This window comes from Neomonachus schauinslandi, chromosome 13, assembly GCF_002201575.2.
Source record: "Neomonachus schauinslandi chromosome 13, ASM220157v2, whole genome shotgun sequence".
In the NCBI taxonomy this organism is placed as follows: Eukaryota; Metazoa; Chordata; class Mammalia; order Carnivora; family Phocidae; genus Neomonachus; species Neomonachus schauinslandi.
Window position 1 is genome coordinate 74,310,811 of NC_058415.1, and position 21,349 is coordinate 74,332,159.

Here is a 21,349-nt window from a genome sequence, read left to right on the forward strand (position 1 = left end):
GAGTCAGCTACTCACTAACCACATCCCACTGCCGCTGCCGTGTGAATCACCCCGGCCTGGCTTGCTGTCCAGCTGGCCCCTTCCTCCTGCTTGGAGAAGAAGAGCTCTGCAATCAGTGGGCTCCCGACATCCCACAGGAAGCTGCGTTCAGTACCCTGAGTCCCCCAGCCTTGGCCCTGAGTCGGCCACAGCTGGCACAGGAGGGGTTAACATGGACCCTGAAACAAGGGGAAGCCTCCCCCCCCCCCACCCCACCCGAGCCACCTGCAGCCCCAGGCCCAGTTCCTGTGGCTGCTGAGAATGGGATCCTAACCCTAAACCTGCCCTAAGTCTGCTGGGGCCTTGGGTGGGGCCCCAGGGTTCCCTGAGCCTTGATTGCCCCATCTGTTAAGTGGGTGCATACCTCAGGAATGTGAGGCTAAGCAGGACATCACATATATGTCAGCCATAGGCACTTTCTTAGTGATGAGGTAGTAGGTTAGTTCACTCATGCGTTCAGCTATCCGACAGGTATTTATGGATCAATAATGATTATGTAATGTTTTCTCGGCCCTGAGCTGGGGGCTGCAGAAGGATGCCCTAAAGAACTCCAGGGTAAAACTAGATGCAACAGTGAATAGCCAGGCACGAGCTGGAGGGTGCTGGGAGGAGGGGGAGCAGGTTCCCAAGGGAGACCCCGAAGCACACAGCCGTGTGCAAAGCTCTTCCCTGGGATTCCTCCACGGCCCTCACCGTGAGGTGTCAGTGTCCCACATGACAGATGGGGAAACTGAGTCTCCAGGATGCTTAAGGACTAGTTCAGGACCAGTGGGAAGGTGGCAGGACCAGGATGCAGACTCTGATGTCAGGCTGTGCCTCCCTGACCGGAAACAGGTACTTAGATGAGTTAGGATGCTGCTCACCTGGCGAATTCCCCGAGGGTATGTGTCTACAAAGGTGGTATCTGGAGGGATTGGCCATGAGACTCTGGGAACAAGGAAGAAGGGGGGCTCCACCGGCTTCCTGCTGCTAAAAACGCATCCCTGAACTACAGCCACAATGTGGGGAGAGCGGGGGAGATCTGTATAGCTGGCTTTTGGCTCCAACCACCACTTGATTCCTGTGTGGCCTTAACTAGGACCTTTCTTTCCCTGGGCCTCAGTTTCCTCATCTGTAAAATGGGCCAATAGTCACAGCAGCGTAGGAGTGTGGTATGGATTCTGTGGAACACCTCCCGAAGGGTCTGCCACACAGAGTACACTCAGTAAACACGGCTCCCTTCTCCAAAGTGCCCCAGTCCAGCTGCCTCCGTCCTCGGTGGGACCGAGACTTGGGACAAAGAGCCATAGAGAGAGGTCAGGGAGGAGAGGGAATCCCCACTCCCTGGGCCACCCCCTTGGGTACAACTGGTTCTAAGCCTCGGGCCAAGTCCCTCCCGCTTTCAGTCTCTGCCCACAGGAGCCACAGAGGCTCTGAGCCAAGGCGTTACAGCTGCCAGCCCTCAGGACTGATTTGGGCCTGGGATGGGCTCCAGCCCCAGGGATGGCTCCCTCTCCTGCCTCTCAGGCTTCCCCTTCCATCCCTGCCAATAGCCAGGGGGCCCGGGGTGCCCCCGCTTGAGCCTCCTACCCAGAATGCGCCCCCCATGGGAGGTGGCACCAGTTGTCGGGCTGGAACATTCTGAGCCCTGGGGTTCTACCTCTTGCTGCTCTGATCACACCTTCCCTGTAGCTGGCACACGGCCTCCCGCCTCCTGTCTTGCTGGTGGCCCAGGGCCCAGGGTGGCCTGCCAGGGCTCAAGGGCCTCCATCCTAAACCCTACTCCTCCTGCAATCCCTCTGACTTCATCCACGCCACTCATCGTCCCTGCTGCCATTGTCAACAACAGCTAAGCTCATGGCCACCTGAGCCCCTACTATGTGGGCAGTAGTGAACTCTCCTCCCTGGGTCCCCAGAACAGCGCTGCAAGGCATCACAATCCCGTTTCGCAGAAAGGAATCTGTCTTATGGACAAAACTCCCAAATTGGCCTACAGCTGAGCTCAACCTGGGCCAGCCCAGCCTGCTTCTGGGGCTGCCATCCAGGATAGAAGATTCCTGTTAAAGCTGGCTCTCTGCCTACTTTATTCTAGCAAAGATGGGAGAAAGGGACTCTTTTTCAGGGCTGAACAATGGAGCAGCCCACATGGCTTCTCTGTGCCTTAGTATCCCCATATGTAAAATGGGGAGAATACCATCACCTGTTTTGTAGGGTTGTTGGAAGTATTCAGTGAGTGCCTCTGCCCACCAGCTGTCGGAATTATTGTCACTCCGTGCTGACCACCATGCAGGGACTTTTTGCATCATTTCCCAGAATCCCCACCACTTCCTCCTGGGTATCGCCATTGTCCCTTCACCCCACCTCACCCCCATTCCCCAGCTGAGAAAAAGAGCTCCAAGATGGGAAGGAAGGGCCCTGTTGAGGGTCTGAGCAGCTGGTCCTGTGCAAAGCTGGGTGTGACCAAGGTCTCTGCTCTGAGCTGCCTGGGTCTCCCAGACCGAGGGTACCTGTGGGGGGGGGGGATGCCCAGCAGGGGGCAGTAAAGAGCACTCTCCAGGTTCCACGGCCCTGGTTCCACAGCCCTGGTGTGCCCCTTCCCTCTCTAGCCTCAGTCTCTCCATCTGTAGCCCTAAGTAGACTGGACTTCATTGCTGATAAGGCCCTTTCCACTCTGTGTGGAGTGTCTGGAATTCCAGGAACCAGAAGTGTGTCTTAAAGCTGGTTGTGTCCACAGGGGGAGCAGGGTGAGGATGGCAAGGCCGAGGGGCCCCCTGGGCCACCGGGAGATCGGGTAAGCCCCCTTTTCTGTCCCCTGGGCCACCGCCAAGGCGGAGCCCCAGCATCCTGCTATGGGGAGGGGGATGGGGAGGCTGAGTAGGGGTGAGGCCGCTGCAAGCATCCGAGGGGGTGGCCAGGAAGAGACCTGGTGGCCCATATTTTGTTGCTGTCCTTGTCATTCAGGGCCCTGTGGGCGATCGAGGGGACCGCGGGGAGCCAGGGGACCCTGGATACCCCGTAAGTATCAGAGCTCCTACCCAATGGCAGCGTCAGGCACGGCGTGTCAGGGCAGTCCTCTGTCCTTACCGGCTCCCTGGCAGGGAAACAGCCTTGGCCAGGAGACAAGCCCTCCCTCCCACCATTAGCGCCCAGCTTGAAGCACAGACCCCCTGAAGGAGGGCTCAGGCCAGAATTCATGCTGGCCGGGGGAGGGCTGGAGGGAGAGGATGAGGTCAGGGAGAGAGACCCCTTCCTCACAGGACCTCAGTCTCCCCACCTGTGGCCGGGAACAGCTCTCCTGGCAGAAGCAAGAGACAGACCGCTGAGTGAGCACGGGGCCCCCACCAGGCTCTCCTCCCCTCCCCTCCCCTCCCCTCCCCTGCTCCATCCTTGCTGGCAGGGTCATCATTTCGCTGCTTTGCAGATGAGCAAGCTGAGACGGGGACAATGACACATGGCTAGGAAGAGCAAGGGCTTCGGGGGGCTCTTCCGGGTTGGAAGTTGCCCCAGCCCCTCCAGGATGGGCCCCCTCACCAGTCTCTCCTTGACTTCCAGGGACAGGAGGGTGTGCCAGGCCTCCGTGGAGATCCAGGCCAGCAGGGCCTACCAGTGAGTGGTGCTCCCTGTCCCATCCCCCTCTGGCCCCAGGTGGGTGGGCGGCAGTGGGGGAAGGAAGGGACCCTCCCTACTGGAGGGCCTGGGGCAGTTCACTCTGGTTTTCCCTGCCCTGATGCGGGCGGCACCCCCAGAGCCTACACCCCCAAACCCCTCCCACCCCTCCCCCTCTAGGCGGACACTGGCCACCCTCCCCGGGAGAGAATCCTGGGGCTGCTTTGCATCCTCTCACCTTGGTTTGCAGGGGCATCCAGGACCCCGGGGACAGCCGGGACCCAAAGGATCAAAAGGGGAAGAGGTAAGAGGACTGAAGTCCACAGGGGACCCTGGGAAGGGCGGACACCTGCCCAGGCACCCAGCAAGTAGTGTGGCGGGCGCCCTGCAGGGTGCTTCCAGGCCAAGACCTCTTCGCCTCCAAGGGCCTGAGGGAGGGGGGGTCACCTGCCCCCCCGGCAGGGCCTCCAGGAAGGGGACCACCTGTGGGGCCAGCAGTGGGATTTGAACCCAGGGCAGGCGAGAGCCAGAGCCAGCCAGCCACACCACGCTGTAGAAGAAAATTTGGAGAAGCAAGGGGTCCAGAGGAAGCGGGCAGGGGTGGACAGGGATGCTGGTGGTGGGAACTGAGGGGCGGTTGAGGACTTTCCCACCTTGTACCCTGAGCCCTTGTGTCTGCCTCCTCTGAGGTTGGGCCAGTGCTGTCTTCATGCGCTCAACCTCCCCGCAGGCGTGTCTCCTTCACCCACACACCATCTCCCCGCCCCCCCACCCCCCTCAGGGATTTAGCCACACTCTTGAGGATGGAAGGATCTTGAAGCCCAGGCAGCCACGGGCCCCGGCTCCCTCTAGGAAACTGCCAGCCAAGAGCCTCTGCAGCAGGGGAGCCCATGGGGGCGCGGGACCCAGAGCAGGGGTGAGGACAACACTGGCAGGTTCCAAGGCCAGCCCTGCCCCTGGGCTCCAAGGCCAGGGTGCTTGGACCCATTTGCACATTCAGATGCTAAGGCCCAAGGGGTGGAAGGGCAAGGCTGGGCTGCACAGGAGCCCATGCTCCTTTCAGTCCCACTTCCAAATCTCCTAGTGTTCTGTCCCTCGTCCAGGCGGCCTCTGTCATGTGCCCCTTGATTTTTCAGGGACCAAAGGGAAAGCAAGGCAAGGCTGGGGCACCAGGACGAAGGGGGATTCAGGTGAGTGACCCGCAGCCAGTCCCCTCCCGCCTGCCTCCCTGCTCCCCCCTTCAGAGGCTCTCATCAACTTCTTTTATATCCCCAGGGCCTGCAGGGGCTGCCAGGGCCTCGGGGCGTGGTGGGGAGACAGGGCCCCGAGGGTGTCGCGGGACCAGATGGGTTTCCTGGCAGGGATGGGCAAGCAGGACAGCAGGTGAGCAGGACTTGGGGTTAACAGATGGTGTCTCCCTTGGAGACAAGGTGTGTTGTGTGTGTTGGGGTCTGGGGGGCGGGGGTGGTTCTGCCATCGGGCCACGGGCCAGGAGGAGCAGGTTCGGAAACTTGGATGGGGCAGAACCAACATATCTGGAAGTTTCCTGCATGGGCAGTCACCTCATCCCTCGGGACCTGGGAATGTGGTCCTTCTGACCAGCCATGCCTGTACCCAGAAGGCCCTCCCTTGCCCAGGGGATGGCACTTCTAGTTGTAAGGTCCCTCCTCCTCCCCACTTGCAGATCTGTTCACTGGTCCTGCCCTCGCGCACAGGCAGGATGAACTCCGTCCTGGGGTCTGACCTCCTTCCCTCCAGATCCACCCAGAGCTCATCCTGACTATGAGACATGCTGCTGCTCCTTGGCTGCCTCTGTTTCCTGAAACATGAGAGGTCCTCCTTTGCTCTCTTTTTTACAGGGGGAGCAGGGAGACGATGGGGACCCTGGCCCCACGGGCCCTGCTGGGAAGAGAGGAAATCCAGGTGTGGCCGGCTTGCCTGGAGCACAGGGGCCCCCAGGATTCAAGGTCAGACACCTGTTAGTCCACTTAGCCACCTTCCCTCCTTTCAACCTTGGTACTAACTATAAGACACTGATTATAACGCTGACGTGGGCACCCATGTCCCAGGGCCTGTGTGAAAATGGAGTCCATGGCCCTGACATTTCTCAGGGGTCCCTGTCCCAAGCTTGAGCCTGACTTTAAGGAAAGTTTATCCAGGTAGCTAGAAATCCTGGGCCCTGCCAGGCCTTTGAAACAGGCAACTGGTTATTGAGCTGTCCTTGGGCGCCCTCTAGTGGGCCTTTGTGGAACAATAGACGTTGCTTGCAGCCAGGACCCTCTTCCAAAAGGCATGTTTTTAGAAAGTTTCCAAGAGGTGGGGGAGGCAGCCCTGAGTCAATCTGAGTCTGGGGCTACACACAGAAGGGAAGATTGAGGTGGGTGCATCAGACATGGCTCCTCTGGCCCTCCCCAAGCACGAGGTTTAGTTGGGGAGAGGCTGGAACCCTCTGCAGGAACAGCCAGCGAGGGGAGGGGTGGCCTTGGCCCAGGGAGGTTTTAAATGTGGAGAGAAGGGGAGGGGGCATCCCAGACAGGAGGAAGGGCTGGAGCAGAAGTGGGGGTGGGTGGGAACTTCATGGTCTTCTGGGAGGAAACAGTGAAGAAGAGAGGCAGGGTGGGAGAGTGGAAGGGAAGTTGGAACTTGAATTCCAGAGTAAGGAAAGAGGCTGTCCTCTTAAGGAGACTAAAATTCCGAGCCCCCACCAGGCCTGCATCTGAGCCCCAGCATCCTGAGATGTCAGCTGACCCTGTGGCATCACTATTCTGTCTCTCCTAGGCCCTCCTCCCCTCCCCTAGAACCATTTTCCCCTTTGGTCATTTTGGTATGTGTGTGTGTGTTTTTGGTTTTGTTTTTTAAGGGTGAAAGTGGGTTACCTGGGCAGCTGGGTCCTCCTGGCAAACGAGGGACAGCGGGTGGAACTGGGCTTCCTGGGAGCCAGGGGGAGCCTGGATCCAAAGGCCAGCCGGTGAGTGAGCCCCAGGGAATACAGATGTTCTCATACTCACATGCATGCAAACACATGCGCACACGGGTCCGGAAGCCTCCTGCCTGCTCTGTGACAAGGACAGAGTGACACCCTCTCTGAGCACCAGATACTCCTCCGCCTCCCCTGAGTGGGGGTGGGGTGGGGAGGGAGGAGGCTGAGACATGAGATCTGAGTGGTCCCTTCAGAATGAGGACAGGTGGTGGATCACGACCTGAACCCGAAACAGCCTCCTATCTAGTAAAGAAATTCAACCTGTGGTTTAAAAAACATCTCACAAGGAAAACTCTGGGCTCAAATGACATCACTGGAGAATTCTAGTAAAAGTTAAGGGAAGAAATCATACCGATTCTGTATCAACTCTTCCAGAAAATTGAAGAGGGGGAAATACTTGCCAGCATATTCTATGAAGCAGGCATTACCCTGATATCAAAGCTGGATAAAAGACATTGCAAGAAAGGTCTAGACCAATATACCTCAGAAATATAGATACAGAAATTCTCAACACAATTTTAGAAAAACCAATCTAAGAATATATTAAAAAGATAGTACATCAAGATCAAATGAGGTTTATCCCAGGAATGCAAGGATGGTATAACATTTGAAAATAAATGAATATAATGCACCATACTAACAAACTGAGAAAGAAAACCCATTTGATCCTCCCAGTGGATGCAAGAAAAGCACTTGGCAAAAATGCAACTCCATTTCTGATAAAAGCACTCAGCCAACTTGGTATGGAAAAGGAGCTTCCTCAACTGGGAAGAGGGCGTTCGTGAAAAACAGACATCTAGCATCATACTTAATAGTGAAAGGCTGAATGTTTGGATTTTTTTTTTCCCAAGAAGTAGAACGAGTCGGAGATACTTGTTCTCACTACTTCTATTCAATATTGTACTGACAATTCTAGCCAATGCCACCAGGAATGAAAAATACATAAAAGCATTCATATTGAAAAGGAAGAAGTGAATCTTTTCATTTGTAGATGAAATAATTGTCTGGAGAGAAAATCCAATGGGATCCATGGTAAAGCTACTAGAACAGGTGAATACAGCAAGATGGTGGGACACCAGCTCAAGATGCACAAAGGAACTGTGTCTCTATATACTAGCCATGGTCAGAACTTGAAATCTAAAAGGCAATGCTATTTATAATAGCAGAAAAGTAGGAAATACTTAGAGATACATATGACACCAGGTACAAGACATGTACATTGAAAAACTGCAAAGCATTTCTGAAATGGGGACGACTTAAATAAATGGAGATGCTGTGTTCCCTGGTCAAAGACTCAGTATTGTTCAGATGGCAGTTCCCTCCAGTTGGTGTGTGGATTCAACCCAATCCCAATCAAAATCCCATCAGGCCTTTCTCGTGGAAAATAACAAGCTGAGTCTAACATTTTTATTTGGAAATGTGAAAGGCCTGGAATAACCAAAGCAAGTTGAAAAGAGAAGAGGAAAGTTGGGAGACTCACAGTGGTTGATTTCAAGGCTTATTATATAGCTACAGTAATCAGGAAGGTAGGGTACTGCCATAAATACACTAATAATAGTTCAAAGGAACAGCATAGAGAGTCCAGAAATACATTCACACGTACTGGGATAACCGCTTTTTGACAAAGTTGCAAAAACGACTCAGTGGTTACAGAATAGTCTTTTCTGGCCAGTGGTGCGGTGACAGTTGGATGCCTTATACCATGTACAAAAATAAACTCAACATGGATCATACACCTAAAGGTAAAACCCAAAATGCTAAGACTTTTAGAAGGAAGCAGAGAAGAAAATCTTTGAGACCTTGGGTTATACAAACGTTTCTTAGATATGACACCAAAAGCATGCTCTGTTAAAAAAATTGATAAATTGGGCTTTATCAAAATTTAAAGCTTTTGCTCCTCAAAGGACAGACGCTGTTAAGAGGATGACAAGACAAGCTACATACTAGGAGCAGGTGCAAATTGTAGATCTAGTAAAGGATTTGTATCTGGAATATGTAAAGAACTCCAAAAACCCAATAATGAGAAAAGAAGCAGCCCAATAAAGAAATTAGGCAAAAAAAAAAAAAGGAATTAGGCAAAAGACTTGAACAGACACTTCTGAAAAGATTGTTCAGATGACAACTAAGCACATAAAAGAAGCTCAATATCACTAGTCATGAGGCAAATGCCCATTAAAACCGTAATGAGATGCTACTGCACACCTGTTAGAATGGTAAACATTTCATTGTTTTTGGAGATTTTATTTATCTGAGAGAGAGAGAAAGAGCACAAGTAGGGGGAGGGGCAGAGGGAGAGGGAGACAAACAGACTCCCGACTGAGTAGGGAGCCCGATGTAGGGCTCGATCCCAGGACCCCGAGATCATGACCTGAGCCGAAGGCAGATGAGTCACTGACTGAGCCACCCAGGAGCCCCAGAATGGTAAAGATTTTAAAAGAGTGAACAGACCAAGTGTTGGCAAGGATGTGGAGCAACTGGAACTCTCCTCCTCTGCTCACAGGAATGTAAGATGGTACAACCGCATTGGAAACGGGCTGGGCAGTTTCGTTAAAAGTTAAGCATGCCCCTGCCATAGAATCCAAGCCTCCAGAATTGTTCACACCCGATCACTCCTCACAATGGCATCTGTGTGAATATGAGCAAGTTCCTGCTCTCTGTGAGACTCAGTATTCTCATCTGTGAATGGGGTGTGTTGTGCCTCCCCAGGCGGAAGTAGGAACTCGTATGCGTGGTGGTCCATGCAAAGCCCCTGGCACGCAGAGTCCCACAGCTAATGGCCTTATTCTGAGGGACACAGTCCTTGATAGAGCCTTTGTGATGGGGGAAAGAGCCTGCAGGTCCTTTCCTTCTCTTCCTTGAAGACCTGGGACAGGAGGTCCTAAGTGTTCTAGAGCCTTCCTCATGGAATCCCTGAGCTGGCCTCCACTGTCTCATGTGACAGAGGGCAGAGGCCCCTGCCCCCTCTGAGCCCAGGCTGACTGGTGTCTAGTATGTGAGCTGTCCACCCTCATCTGATTGCCTAGAGATGGAGTCGCTAATATCCATGGGAGGAGGCAGGCCCAGGGGTCCTGGGTGATTGGCTGGGCGTCCTTGTCCTGGCCCCACTCACCCCATCTCATTCTGCTCTCCCCGCAGGGTGACTCTGGCGAGATGGGCTTCCCCGGAATGGCTGGCCTCTTCGGACCCAAGGTACAAATTCCCACTCCTTACTGTTCCTGTTGGGGTTCCATCCATCCACCTCCTTGGTCGTTTATCCATGTATTCACTCAACAAAGATTTCTTGAGCACTTACAATGGGGGCTGGAAAGCCGCCAGAATCGAGCAGCAACATCCTCGGTCCCCACAACCCACAATCCAGCAGACCTGGGTTTTAAGCCCAGCTCCTCAGTTTACCTGCTCTGAGCAGTTTACCTGCTCAGATGTTTACATCTTTTGCAGTAAAAGATGCAAATTACTTTGTATCTCCAAGCCTCAGTTTTGTCAGCTGTAAAATGGGTAGGATAACTATAGAGGGTTGTAACAAGGAAGTAAGAGCAGAGCTTACACCATATAGCACAGAGCCAGCACGCTAGTACCTGCTTAATAATTGCGGACATTTGTTACTCTTCCTGGAACCTCTCAGGTGAGGCCTCTCTTGACAGGGAGGACAAAGTGTGGCCAGCCCTCAGGGGTCATGGAGCTGCTGGAGGCCCGACCCAGTGGCCACCCAGACACAGACAGCCCTTCCTCTGCCTCCCACAGGGCCCCCCTGGAGACATTGGCTTGAAAGGCATCCAGGGCCCTCGGGGGCCCCCTGGCTTGATGGTGAGTCCTCTCCTGGTCTGTCCTAGCGGGGACAGTCACCCAGGCCCAAGGCTGGCCAGCCGTCAGCTGGGTGGATGCCTGCCCTGCTCCTCTGCTCTTTCAGGCTTGAGCCCCCTCTGCCCAAGGCCTCCATCCCCGTTGGCATCCCCTTGCTTCTGCCGGTCCTGCTAGCTGGGCTGCCACCCTCCCCCTTTCTCCTCCCGTAGCCCCCCAAAGGCACTCGGGGCCCAGAACGTGCATGGCTTCCCCCCTGCTTGAGGAAGTCTCCCTTCCATCACCATGGGACACTCAGCTGCCATCTCCTCTCCTGTCTCCGTGACTCTGTTTCCCAGGCCCTGGGATGAGGACACACAAACCTTTCTCTCTCCTTTAGGGAAAGGAAGGCATCATTGGGCCCCTCGGAATCCTGGGACCTTCGGGACGCCCGGTATGTGTAGGGGGCTGGCCAGAAAGACTATGGGGGCAAGCTTGTCTCTGTGACCCAGGGCCAGCCTGAGCCTCAGTTTCCCCATCTGGGAAATAGAACTTCCTCTCTGAGTCCTCTGTTATGGGGCATGATTTATTGCAGGGTCCAAAGGGTGACAAAGGCAGCCGAGGGGACTGGGTGAGTTGATGGGCAGCTGAGGCGGTGCCGCAGTGGTTGGGGGAGGGGGAGGGGAGGGGAGGGGAGGGCTGCGAGAGGGGTGGGGGAGGGCTGGAGGGCAAGGCTCAGCCTGATTCCCTGACTGTCTCTCTCTGCTTCTGTCCTCCTCCAGGGATTGCAAGGTCCGAGGGTGAGTGGGCTGCGGTACGGGGGCTGGTGGGCTGGGGGAGTGGGGCAGGGTGGGCCCTCTGGGTTCCCCTGCCCATGACCACCGAAGTCCTCAGGCATGTTCTTTCCCTCTGGACCTCAGTCATCCATCGGTACCCCTCTGTGCTGGAGGCACCACTGTCTCAGGGTCTCGGATCAGCTCGAGGAGGCCTGGGGTGGGGAAGATGGAAGGCCTTTGACCAAGGCCTCACTGTTCTTCTCTTCCTCCAGGGTCCTCCTGGTCCCAGAGGGCGGCCTGGCCCACCGGTAGGTACTTGCGCTCAGGGCTCCTGGAACTCCAGGGCAGGAGGTGGAGCTTTGAATGAGACCCAGGGCTTTGCTGGCAGGTGCTTGTCTTGGCCCTGGCCTCACAAGCTTCCCCAGACTTCTAGGAGAGCATAGAGCAGCCCTGGCTGGACCAGGCCTCTAGAAGAGCAGAGACCAGTTTTACACATCCTCTCGTGCCTGGATGGCCCCTCCAGGCTCCTGACAGCCCCTGGGACTCCCGCACCCAGTCCCTCTCAAATAGTGACTGAGCCTCTTCTTTTGCAGGGTCCGCCAGGGAGCCCTATCCACTTTGTAAGTTGGAGAATGTTCTCTTTTGCCTATTTGGGGTAAGGCCTGGGAGGGTGGGGGGGCGGTTGGCAGCTGACCTCTTTTCTGGGTCACAATAGCTAGAACCCTAAGCTAGGCCCAGGGATGCCCGTGAGCTTTTGTCCTTCCATCCCGGACCCTGGACTCTACAGCAGCAGAAAGAGGGTGGGGATTCCCGGTTTTAGGCAGGATGCACCCCTGACTGTGAACCCAGGAAGCCGATCCAGTGGCTGCGCTCCTGGTCCTGTCAGCACCCTCGGTACAGAACGGCTGATTGCCGAAGGTCTAAATAGGTTCTGGTGTCAATTCAAGCTTGGAGGGGGTGGGTGTTCCCCATACCGAGGAACACTTGTGGGACACCAGCTGGGTGTCCTGCAGTTCGACTCAGTTCTGACACTGTGCACCAGGACAAAGCATTCACGATCCTATAGGACTCCTTCCCCATCCTGCCCACCCCAGATGCCAGCTTGTCACCTGCGCTTCTGACCGACTGAGGTTCCCATGCCTCTCACCGGCATCAGTGAATGTGCTAGAGCACCTCTTAGATCAGAGAAATATATCACTTACTAGCTTACTGGTTTATTATAAAAAAATAATAATAATAACTCAGGGACAGCCCGATGGAAGACAGGCACAGGGCAAAGCGTGAGGCAGGGGCTCACAGCTCCCAAGCCCTCTCCAGGTGGGCACTCTCCCCAAACTTCCACGCGATCACCAGCTGGGAAGCTCTCTGAATACCACCCTTTTGGGTTTTCATGGAGGCTTCATTACATAAGCATGATGGATGAAAGCACTGGCCACTGGTGATTGATTCAACCTCCATCCCTGCTCCCTTCTTCCCGGAGGTGAGGGGTCGGGACTGAAGTTTCCAAGCCACCTATCACAAGGTTGCTTCCCTGGGCAATCCGGTCCCTATCCTTTGGTTACCTAGGGGCTTTCCAAGAGTCACCTCATTAACATGACAAGACTTTTATGGGATTTTAGGAGCTCGGTGCCAGGAAGAGGGTCAGAGACCAAATCTCTATTATAAATCACAGTATCCCAGAGGGTGTCCTCAGATTCTGAGTCCAAAAAGGGTCAGACTGGAGGAGGAAGGCTGTTTTCCTCCCTGGTGGGTCCCTGAAAGTATGGCCCCTCCCAAGCCCCCCCCCCCCCCCCCACCCAGGGGTCCCTCCCTGTGTTACCACTGCCCTGGTTGAGGGTTACAGTGGGGCCCTGACAGCGTTTCCCCCCCACCCCCCCGCGGTGGCTGAGGGGAACTGAGCAGGAGCCCTTGGGCCACAAGCCACTCGGATTCTCTGCTCTCTTAATCTCTCAGCTTCTCACTATCCGGCCCCCCAGGCATCGTCCACGAAAATGAACTGTTGGCCCTGGCCTCCCCTCCACACCTTCCCTAGCCCTTCTCATCACTAAGGAAGCCGGACAGCTAGGGCAAAGTGAAGAGACCCAGAAAAAACCCTTTTCCTCTCAAAAAAAGGAAAATTCGAGGATTTTGAATTTTTTGCACGGTAGCGGACATACTGAGTGTTTGTGATAGGTTGGACACTGTTAGGCGTGCTCCTCCTGGATTAGCTCACTTACTCCTCTCAAGGTTCTGAGAGTGTTACTCTCATGCCCATTCTGAGGATACTGATGCAGAGAGACGGTAAGCAACTTGCCCAGATCCTGCAGTTAGCAAGTAGCAAGGCTGAGATTTGAACTTGAGAAATACCTCTGGTGTCTGGGCTCTGGACCTCTTGGGCTTTACTCAACATCACAGTGTCCCTGTCACTGTTTTCACAGCAAGACCGCCTCTGGCAAGCCCCCTGCTAGGGCTGGAGGCGCAAGTATGAGATAGTTACACAGAGAAAGGGGCTGCACCCAGCTTGGGGGCGAGAGCAGCAGGAGAGAGTTCCCATGGAAGCTGACATCTGTAGGATGAGTATAGGGCAGGGTTTCTCAACTGCAGCACTTATGGACACTTGGGGACCAGGTGGTTCCTTGCTGCGAGTGATTGTAGGATGTTTAGCAGCATCCCTGGCCTCTGCCCACTAGATGTCAGGAGCACCCCGTCCTCCAGTTGTGACAGCCAGGTCTCTAGATATAACCAAATGTCCCCTACAGGGCAACATTGCCCCTGATTGAGAACCACCAGAAGAGTAGATAGGCAGATGGAGCATTGGAGGGAAAGAAGAATGTTCCAGGCTATGGGAACAGCATGTGCAAAGGCCCTGTGGCCAGACAGAGCATGCTGCTTAGCAACTTAGCAGTACAATAGTGTGTCTGGTGCATCGAGCATATGTGGGCAACAGAAGAGAGGCTGGGCCAGAGGCCACAGCACTCAGGCCAGGTCTTGTAACCACATGGAGGAGTTCGGACTTAATACTGTGGGTCATGAAGAGCTGTGGAAGTGCCTGGAGAAAGGGAGTGGAGGGGTCAGCTCTGACTCTCTTTGTAAGTGGGGGAAGGACAGAGAGTTACACAGAAGGCAGGTGACTTGGCCCAGGAAGGTGGGTGGGCGAGCTCCTCCTCAGACCCTGGGGCTCTCTCTCTCTTGGTGAGTCTGGTGATCCTGGGGTTGAGGGGTAGGATACACACCCTGTCTTCTCTTTGCACAGCAGCAAGATGACCTGGGAGCAGCTTTCCAGACGTGGATGGACAGAAATGGAGCACTGAAAGCAGAGGTACCCCGAGACCCCTGCCCACATGGGATCCCTTCCCGGGGGAGACAGAAGGGACGGCTCGCATATAGTCAGTGCCCTCCACGTGGCCTGCCCCGAGAGTTCCATAGCTCATTGGTTTCCTGCGCCGGGGCCTGGGCAAAGTTGATACTAAGTCGGCTCTCAGGATTCACAGTCCAGGGAAAGGGCAGCCTGGAAGAGCCCATTGTCTTCCTTCCAGCCTGGGGGTGGTCAGTGTAAAGACCTCCACTGACCCCTTCTGGAGGGATTTGGGGCCACTGCGGAGTGTCCTGTACCCTCGCAGCCCCCACCCGGTTCCTGGCCCCCAGTTTCCTTATCTGTCCAGTGAAAGGAGCCCCATCATGCCCCTAGGAACTTGGGCCAGGCCAAGACCCCCTCTCTCTTCACGACAGGGTTACAACCATCCAGACCGGCTGGTGCTGGACCAGGGAGGGGAGATCTTTAAAACCTTACACTACCTCAGCAACCTCATCCAGAGCATTAAGACGCCCCTGGGCACCAAAGAGAACCCCGCCCGGGTCTGCCGGGACCTCATGGATTGTGAGCAGAAGATGGTGGATGGTATGAGGGCTTGTGGGGTCTGAAGAGAGGGCTTCTTGCCCCAGGGGTGGAGCAGGCGGTGCAGGGGAGTTCCAGGAGGGGCTGAGGAGAGGGACCATTCAAGTCTTGGCTCACTGGGGCCAAGTTTCTGTCCTTGGGGAGGCAGGCACATGAGGCAGTCCCTTATCCGCTCAGCAGTCACTGAGCCACACCATATGGCCAACCTTGTGCCTCCTGGGGTGTAGGTGAGTGGTTTTACCCTTTCAGAGCCTGCAGATCTACAAGCTGGGGACAACCATTTCAGTGCAAGGAGACAAGAGCTTTGGCAGGACAAGCCCCCAAGGGCCAGGAGGGGACAGGGGGCTGGGGGAGGGGGCTGCCATGGATGCCCTGAGAGCCAGGATTTCACCCCTTTCTGTCCACACCTCTTCCCTCCACTGACAAGAAGGTGGACCAGTGGCTGGTTGTCCCACTCTTTCGGCTGTGGGGCCTTTGGATCCCTTGGAAGCCCAGTGGGGAAACCAGATGCCAGCACAGGTGTCCAGTGGGTGGGGTGGAGGCCTGATTTACCCTCCTCCCCCAAGCAAGCCCCTAGGAGGATCACTAGCCTTGGGGGAGAACCCATTTAACTAGATGAGCCCGAAATGCCTTGGGCTAGTGATTCAGCCTCTCTCAGGCCTCAGCTGCCCCCTCTGTAAAATGGCCCCTTCACAGTAGCAGTGTGGGCCAGTGCTCAGCCGAATGCCCCCCCAAGGGGCTCTGCCTGCTGTGAACTCTGCCCACAGCCTGTTCTTCCATCTCAGTGGCTCCTGGAATCCTTTCCCGACTTCAGGCCCAGCTGGGCTCAGTGGGTCCCAAGGTTTGGGGTTCACCTGCAGAACCGGGCCCTGGGCTCCCTCCCCCTCACATACCTGTACCATCCCCCCTCCACACCACCTGCAGGTACCTACTGGGTGGATCCAAACCTTGGCTGCTCGTCCGACACCATCGAAGTTTCCTGCAACTTCACCCATGGTGGACAAACGTGTCTCAAGCCCATCACGGCCTCCAAGGTACCTGTCTCCTCCCCATCCACCGCCGACTGGCCCCCTCTACACCCACCAGGCCCTGGGCCACTGCCCACCCAAGTTTTGGTCTGAGCCTTGACTGTCCTGCTGCGTGGCTTCTTTGTGACCCTCCATTTTCTCATCTACGAATCGGGGGATGAATTGTTCTAAATCCGTGGTTTCTACTCCCTTTCGAGATGTATGATGTTAATGGTTTTTATTTCAAATAGAACTTTCGGCCAATATCTAAAACAGCATAGTTGGGGCTCCTGGGTGGCTCAGTCGTTAAGTGTCTGCTTTCAGCTCAGGTCATGATCTCAGGGTCCTGGGATCGAGCCCCGCATCGGGCTCCCTGCTGGGCGGGAAGCCTGCTTCTCCCTCTCCCACTCCCCCTGCTTGTGTTCCCTCTCTCACTGTGTCTCTCTCTGTCAAATAAATAAATAAAATCTTAAAAAAAAAACCCCAAAACAACAGCATAGTTGGCCAAGCTGGCCGGGCTTGGAGAACCAGGAACCATCAGTACAAGCTAAGTCATGGTGCCCAAGGTGTGTATGCAGGGTTTAGCTAATGTTTGATGTCTGCTTTCCAAGTGCCTGTCTCTGGGCTGAGCGCTTGAGGTAGCTCAGGGCAGCTCAGCAGCAAGCCAGGGCGGGCGGCGGCAGTGGGGTGCCACCGCTCCCCCACCCAGGGTACCCCATGGTGGATTGTGGGTCTGCAGGGGCGGCAAGTCCTCCATATGGGAGGATTCAGGCTCCAGGGAGAGGAGCCCATCTGCCTGTAGGGGAGGCGGGGACTCAGAGACCCATCCCATCCCATCAGCCCTCCTGGGGAGGCTCCAGGAGGTGCCTTAGGCTGACTGGGTCAGACCCAGGTTTTGAGAATCTTTGTGTGGGCCAGCTGGTCAGCAAGTCTTGCTGGGTCCCTACCATGTGCCAGACACTGTATCAGGCACTGGGATTCAACAGGAAACACAGTAACCTCACCAGTGACCCTCCAGCCAGGCCCTTTCCCCCTCTGACTCTGACTCTGAGCCACACCCACCTGGCAGAGGGGGGAGGCCTGAGTGGAGGCACGTGCATGGGTGGCCATCCCCATCACAGACAATGGCCACCATTTTGTACCGGTCTCAGCCTATAAATTACCAACATGGTGGCTGGACCAGCCCTTGTGGGTCTTACCATGATTGCAAGATGTCCTTCATGATCAAGAAACTTTGAAAAAATAAAGGTTTGTTTACTTACAGGACCTGGAAATTACACAGCACACCGGGGCCACCCAGCCAGCTTGCTGGGGGAGAGAATGAGTGTGCACGAGCCTGGGATTCTGCTTTTGTTGCGGTCCAGGGTGGGGGGCTTAGGGCTTCCTGGGCTCACTCTTAATTGGTGAATTTAAAACATGACAGCGGGGATTTAAAGCACAGGAAGAGGAAAAAAAAAAAAAAAAAAAGGTGGTCCAAATGGCCAGCTTTGGCAATCTTGAAGTCTAAAACAAAGGAGGCTCAGCGCGGAGGCCACTGGCGGGGCTTTTCATTTATTCGAGATCGCAAGCTTTTTGAAGTGGATGCCTAGGCAATCAAAGCGTCAATCAGGCGCTTGCATTACACAAAGAAAAACCAACCGTCTGGGCTTTCAGGGCACTCACTGAAGCCATAAATCCCATCCTTGTTTGAGGTCACTGCCGTTTCTGGCGTTTTGGAACTTTTCTGAGGGTTGGGGAGGTCACTTCTCATTTCTCCTGCACTTGAAGAGCCTCTTGATCTTGCGCTAGTTCCTCTTTCTCTCTGGGCTTTGGGTTCCCAACTCAGCTCCAGAGAAAACCCCCACTCCTGGCGCCCATGCAGTGCGGGGGTGGATCAGGTGACGTAGGACCCTCGTAGATCCGTCTCTGCACTCAGGCTGGCCTTGGTGCTTTCCCTTCCTTGTTACTCCTTGGCTGTGGACCGGTTCACACAGACCTCAATTTCCCTGTGTCTCCAGTGGGCACACGTCTGGGAGCAAAGCTGGGAAATGCTTGCCAGGAAAGAGCTTCTCCCTGTGCCCTCCAGAGTGAGGGAAGGGTTTCTGAGAGCCTTGGGCAGCCGGCCTGACCCTGCCTCACTGCTGCGTCTCTGCCACAGGTCGAGTTTGCTGTCAGCCGGGTCCAGATGAATTTTCTGCACTTGCTAAGCTCTGAGGTGATACAGCATATCACCATTCACTGCCTTAACATGACCGTGTGGCAGGAGGGCACTGGCCAGACCCCGGCCAAGCGGGCTGTGCGCTTCCGGGCCTGGAATGGGCAGATCTTTGAAGCAGGGGGTCAGTTCCGGCCAGAAGTATCAATGGATGGCTGCAAGGTAAGCCTTGGGGCCCCTCACAGGCCTCTCATGCATGGACAAGTTGAAAAGATGTGTTTTTATTATAAAATAGTATATAAGAGTTCGTGTAATACATACTAGTATGTTACATTAGTATATTAGTATCATATGTGGTATTAGTATAATATTAGTAAATACATGTCATTATTATCTTTGTGTAATAATTTTATTATAACAGTTTCATAAAACCCTTTTTATTCACTATCCTCTCTGGGAAACTTCTGAGAGAAAATCCAGCCATAAAAATTCCACAGGCTGATAGATGCTCTACTTACTTGTGAGGCTGCTTGTTAAAGAATGTATTTCTATTCTCTCTGCCCCCATCCTGGCCAGGCTAATTTCGTCTGTTAACATTTTTGGTTATTTTTAAATACCTAAGATTGGGTGGGTTGTTGGTGGAGAGGGAGTCAGAAAATTGTCCAAAAAACTAGCTTTGCAAGATTAAACAAAACTAGTAATACACAATGTTAGTGAGGATATGGGGAAACCAACACTCTTGCACAAAGCTATTTGGGAAAAAATTGGTAGAGGCTTTCAGGACAGCAGCTGTATAAATATAGGGATACCTCAGAGATATTGTGGGTTTGGTTCCGGACCACTGCAATAACGTGAATATTGTAATAAAGTAAGCCTAATTAATTTTTTTGGTTTCCCAGTGCATGTAGGAGTTATATTTACATTATACTGTAGTCTATTAAGGGTGTAATAGCATCATGCCTAAAAAAAAAGGTCCATATCTTAATTAAAAAATATGCCACGTAATCACAGATCACAGGCCGCCAAAACAAATGTAAAAATGCTGAAAAAGTTTGAAATGTTGTGAGAATTATCAAGATGTGACGCAGAGACGCAAAGTGAGCAAATGCTGTTGGAACAATGACACTGACAGACTTGCTCGATGCAGGGTTGCCACTGACTGTCAGTTTATCAGAAACACAACATCTGGGAAGGTCAGGAAATGTGGTGCAATAAAACGAGGTATGCCCGTATATCCAGCGTATACGCTCAGCCTCAGAAACGTATGTATCCTTCCATCCAGCTGCTTCTAGAATTTGTTCTAGGGAAACAAGAAGTGGAGAAGAGCGTGCACAGAAGTTTAGCTACGGTGACATTGGTTACAGCATTCCTTACCAGAATAGACACAGTAGCAGCAATCGAAGTGGACCAATACAGGTCTTTGCTTCAGTGAAATGCCATGTATCCCTTACAAATGGTGAGAAAGATGATGGGGACATGCACACGTAGATGATGAGGTTTGTGATGGTTTCATGTGTACCCCTTTCCTTCTCTCAGGTCCAGGATGGGCGCTGGCATCAGACGCTTTTCACCTTCCGGACCCAGGACCCCCAGCAGCTGCCCATCATCAGCGTGGACAACCTCCCTCCTGCCTCATCAGGGAAGCAGTACCGCCTCGAAGTTGGACCTGCGTGCTTCCTCTGACCTCTGACCTCCTGGCTCCTCTAGGCCTCGAGGGGGAGGGAGAAGGAGGGGACCTAGGGGCACATGGGCCCAGGAGAGGCAGCTCACCTGCCCAAGGATCCTTGGGTAGGCCCCAGCTGTTGTCTGCCCGGTAGAAGTGGCCGGGGGGGGGGAGGGGTGGCAGGGAACTGGGTATCCTTGGGACCAACTGATCCCAGCCCCAAAGACCAACCAAAGAGCCAGCCAGAGCGAGCTGGGCCTGCAAGCTGCCTGAGCCCCGCGGCCTGTCTCCCAGCCCCGCGGCCAACCCCTGTCCTCCCCAGCTTCCTGCCCAAAGAGCCCCATGTTCCAGCCAGCTTGAGGGGAGGGGGCATCTCTCCAGCTGGTCCCTGCCAGGGAGCTTTGATGTGCAATATTAGAGAGGAGACATGAAAAAGGAGAAAAGGAAAGAAAGAAGTATATATATTTTATTTAAACAAACACAAAGAAGGTGCATTACTATTTCTTCACCTGGGAAAGAGGTGGGAGAAGAACCAGCCAGAGGGTGGGAAGCGGTGGAGGCCGGGAGGGGGTGGCGCGACCCTCGGGGCTGGGGCCCCCGTGCTAGCTACCTCCCACTGTGAAATCGCTGGTGCTCGCAACTGTCTCGTAGTGTATGTGATTTTTTTAAGGAAAAAAAAAAAAAGCCTATTTAAGATTCTGAAGGTGCTACCATTTTTGCCACAGACTTTGAAGAACCATTTTGATGTGGGGTATCATCCACATTTTGCTCTCTCCTCCAAATGAGAAAGTTGGGGGAATCTAAAAATGTTCCTAGTATCACCCTTTTGCTCATCAGGTAATCGACTAAGTGGGGGGAGGGGAAGGAAAAAGGAAAAAAAATGCAAAGCCGAAAAAAAAAAAAAGAAAAAAAAAAAACCTGCCAGAAACAGAAGCAGGAAGATTTACCTTTTAATTCATGGACTTTGAAATATTTGTCCTCTTAAGGCAGGAGGAGGCCTGAGCGTGAAGGATTTTGGCCTTGGCCTCTCATGGCCCTGGAGGGAAATTAGGCTTATCTTGGAAGGTGGGATCTAGACTGGAGAGTCATGGGAGAAGACTTGACCTTGAAGAAACCAGTTGTAAGAGCGGTGTTGGGTCAGTGCTGGCCTTGGAGGTGGAATATCAATTTGGAGCCATCTTACGAGGCCCCATACCATTCCCTAAGATCCTCCCTTCCAGGAGCTTGTCCCTTCCAAGATGTGGCCATCACTCTTGCTTTTCCATCGTCATTAAATTTTCTAGAAACCTGGCGTCATTAGCTCCAAGTGTAAATGTGGGCTGAGGAGAAAGAATAAATATGGGGATCTCGGGGTTCAGTGTGATGGGGAGATTCAGTGTCATCTGAGTTGTCCTCTATCAGAGAACAAGTCAGCGCCCAGGTTGGATTTTGAGGTTATTTTAAGTATGGAATTATTTTTGTAGAAGGGGAAATTTTATGTGAACGTCTATCTGTGTCTTGTTTTTTTTTTTTTT

General features: G+C 53.9%; 1 protein-coding gene across 1 annotated transcript in view; it reads left to right on the forward strand.

Annotated features, from left to right (window-relative positions):
* COL27A1 (collagen type XXVII alpha 1 chain) overlaps positions 1–21,349 on the forward strand; it is a 135,258-nt gene extending 113,909 nt beyond the window's left edge. The window contains exons 42-61 of the mRNA XM_021691749.2: positions 2,753–2,809; positions 2,980–3,033; positions 3,571–3,624; positions 3,875–3,928; positions 4,761–4,814; positions 4,900–5,007; positions 5,484–5,591; positions 6,485–6,592; positions 9,740–9,793; positions 10,346–10,408; positions 10,782–10,835; positions 10,977–11,012; positions 11,164–11,181; positions 11,430–11,465; positions 11,751–11,777; positions 14,390–14,455; positions 14,866–15,034; positions 15,956–16,065; positions 18,176–18,394; positions 19,709–21,349. Coding sequence (XP_021547424.1) covers positions 2,753–2,809; positions 2,980–3,033; positions 3,571–3,624; positions 3,875–3,928; positions 4,761–4,814; positions 4,900–5,007; positions 5,484–5,591; positions 6,485–6,592; positions 9,740–9,793; positions 10,346–10,408; positions 10,782–10,835; positions 10,977–11,012; positions 11,164–11,181; positions 11,430–11,465; positions 11,751–11,777; positions 14,390–14,455; positions 14,866–15,034; positions 15,956–16,065; positions 18,176–18,394; positions 19,709–19,855 — 1,596 coding nt within the window. The 3' untranslated portion in view covers positions 19,856–21,349. The remainder of the gene's footprint in view (positions 1–2,752; positions 2,810–2,979; positions 3,034–3,570; positions 3,625–3,874; positions 3,929–4,760; positions 4,815–4,899; positions 5,008–5,483; positions 5,592–6,484; positions 6,593–9,739; positions 9,794–10,345; positions 10,409–10,781; positions 10,836–10,976; positions 11,013–11,163; positions 11,182–11,429; positions 11,466–11,750; positions 11,778–14,389; positions 14,456–14,865; positions 15,035–15,955; positions 16,066–18,175; positions 18,395–19,708) is intronic.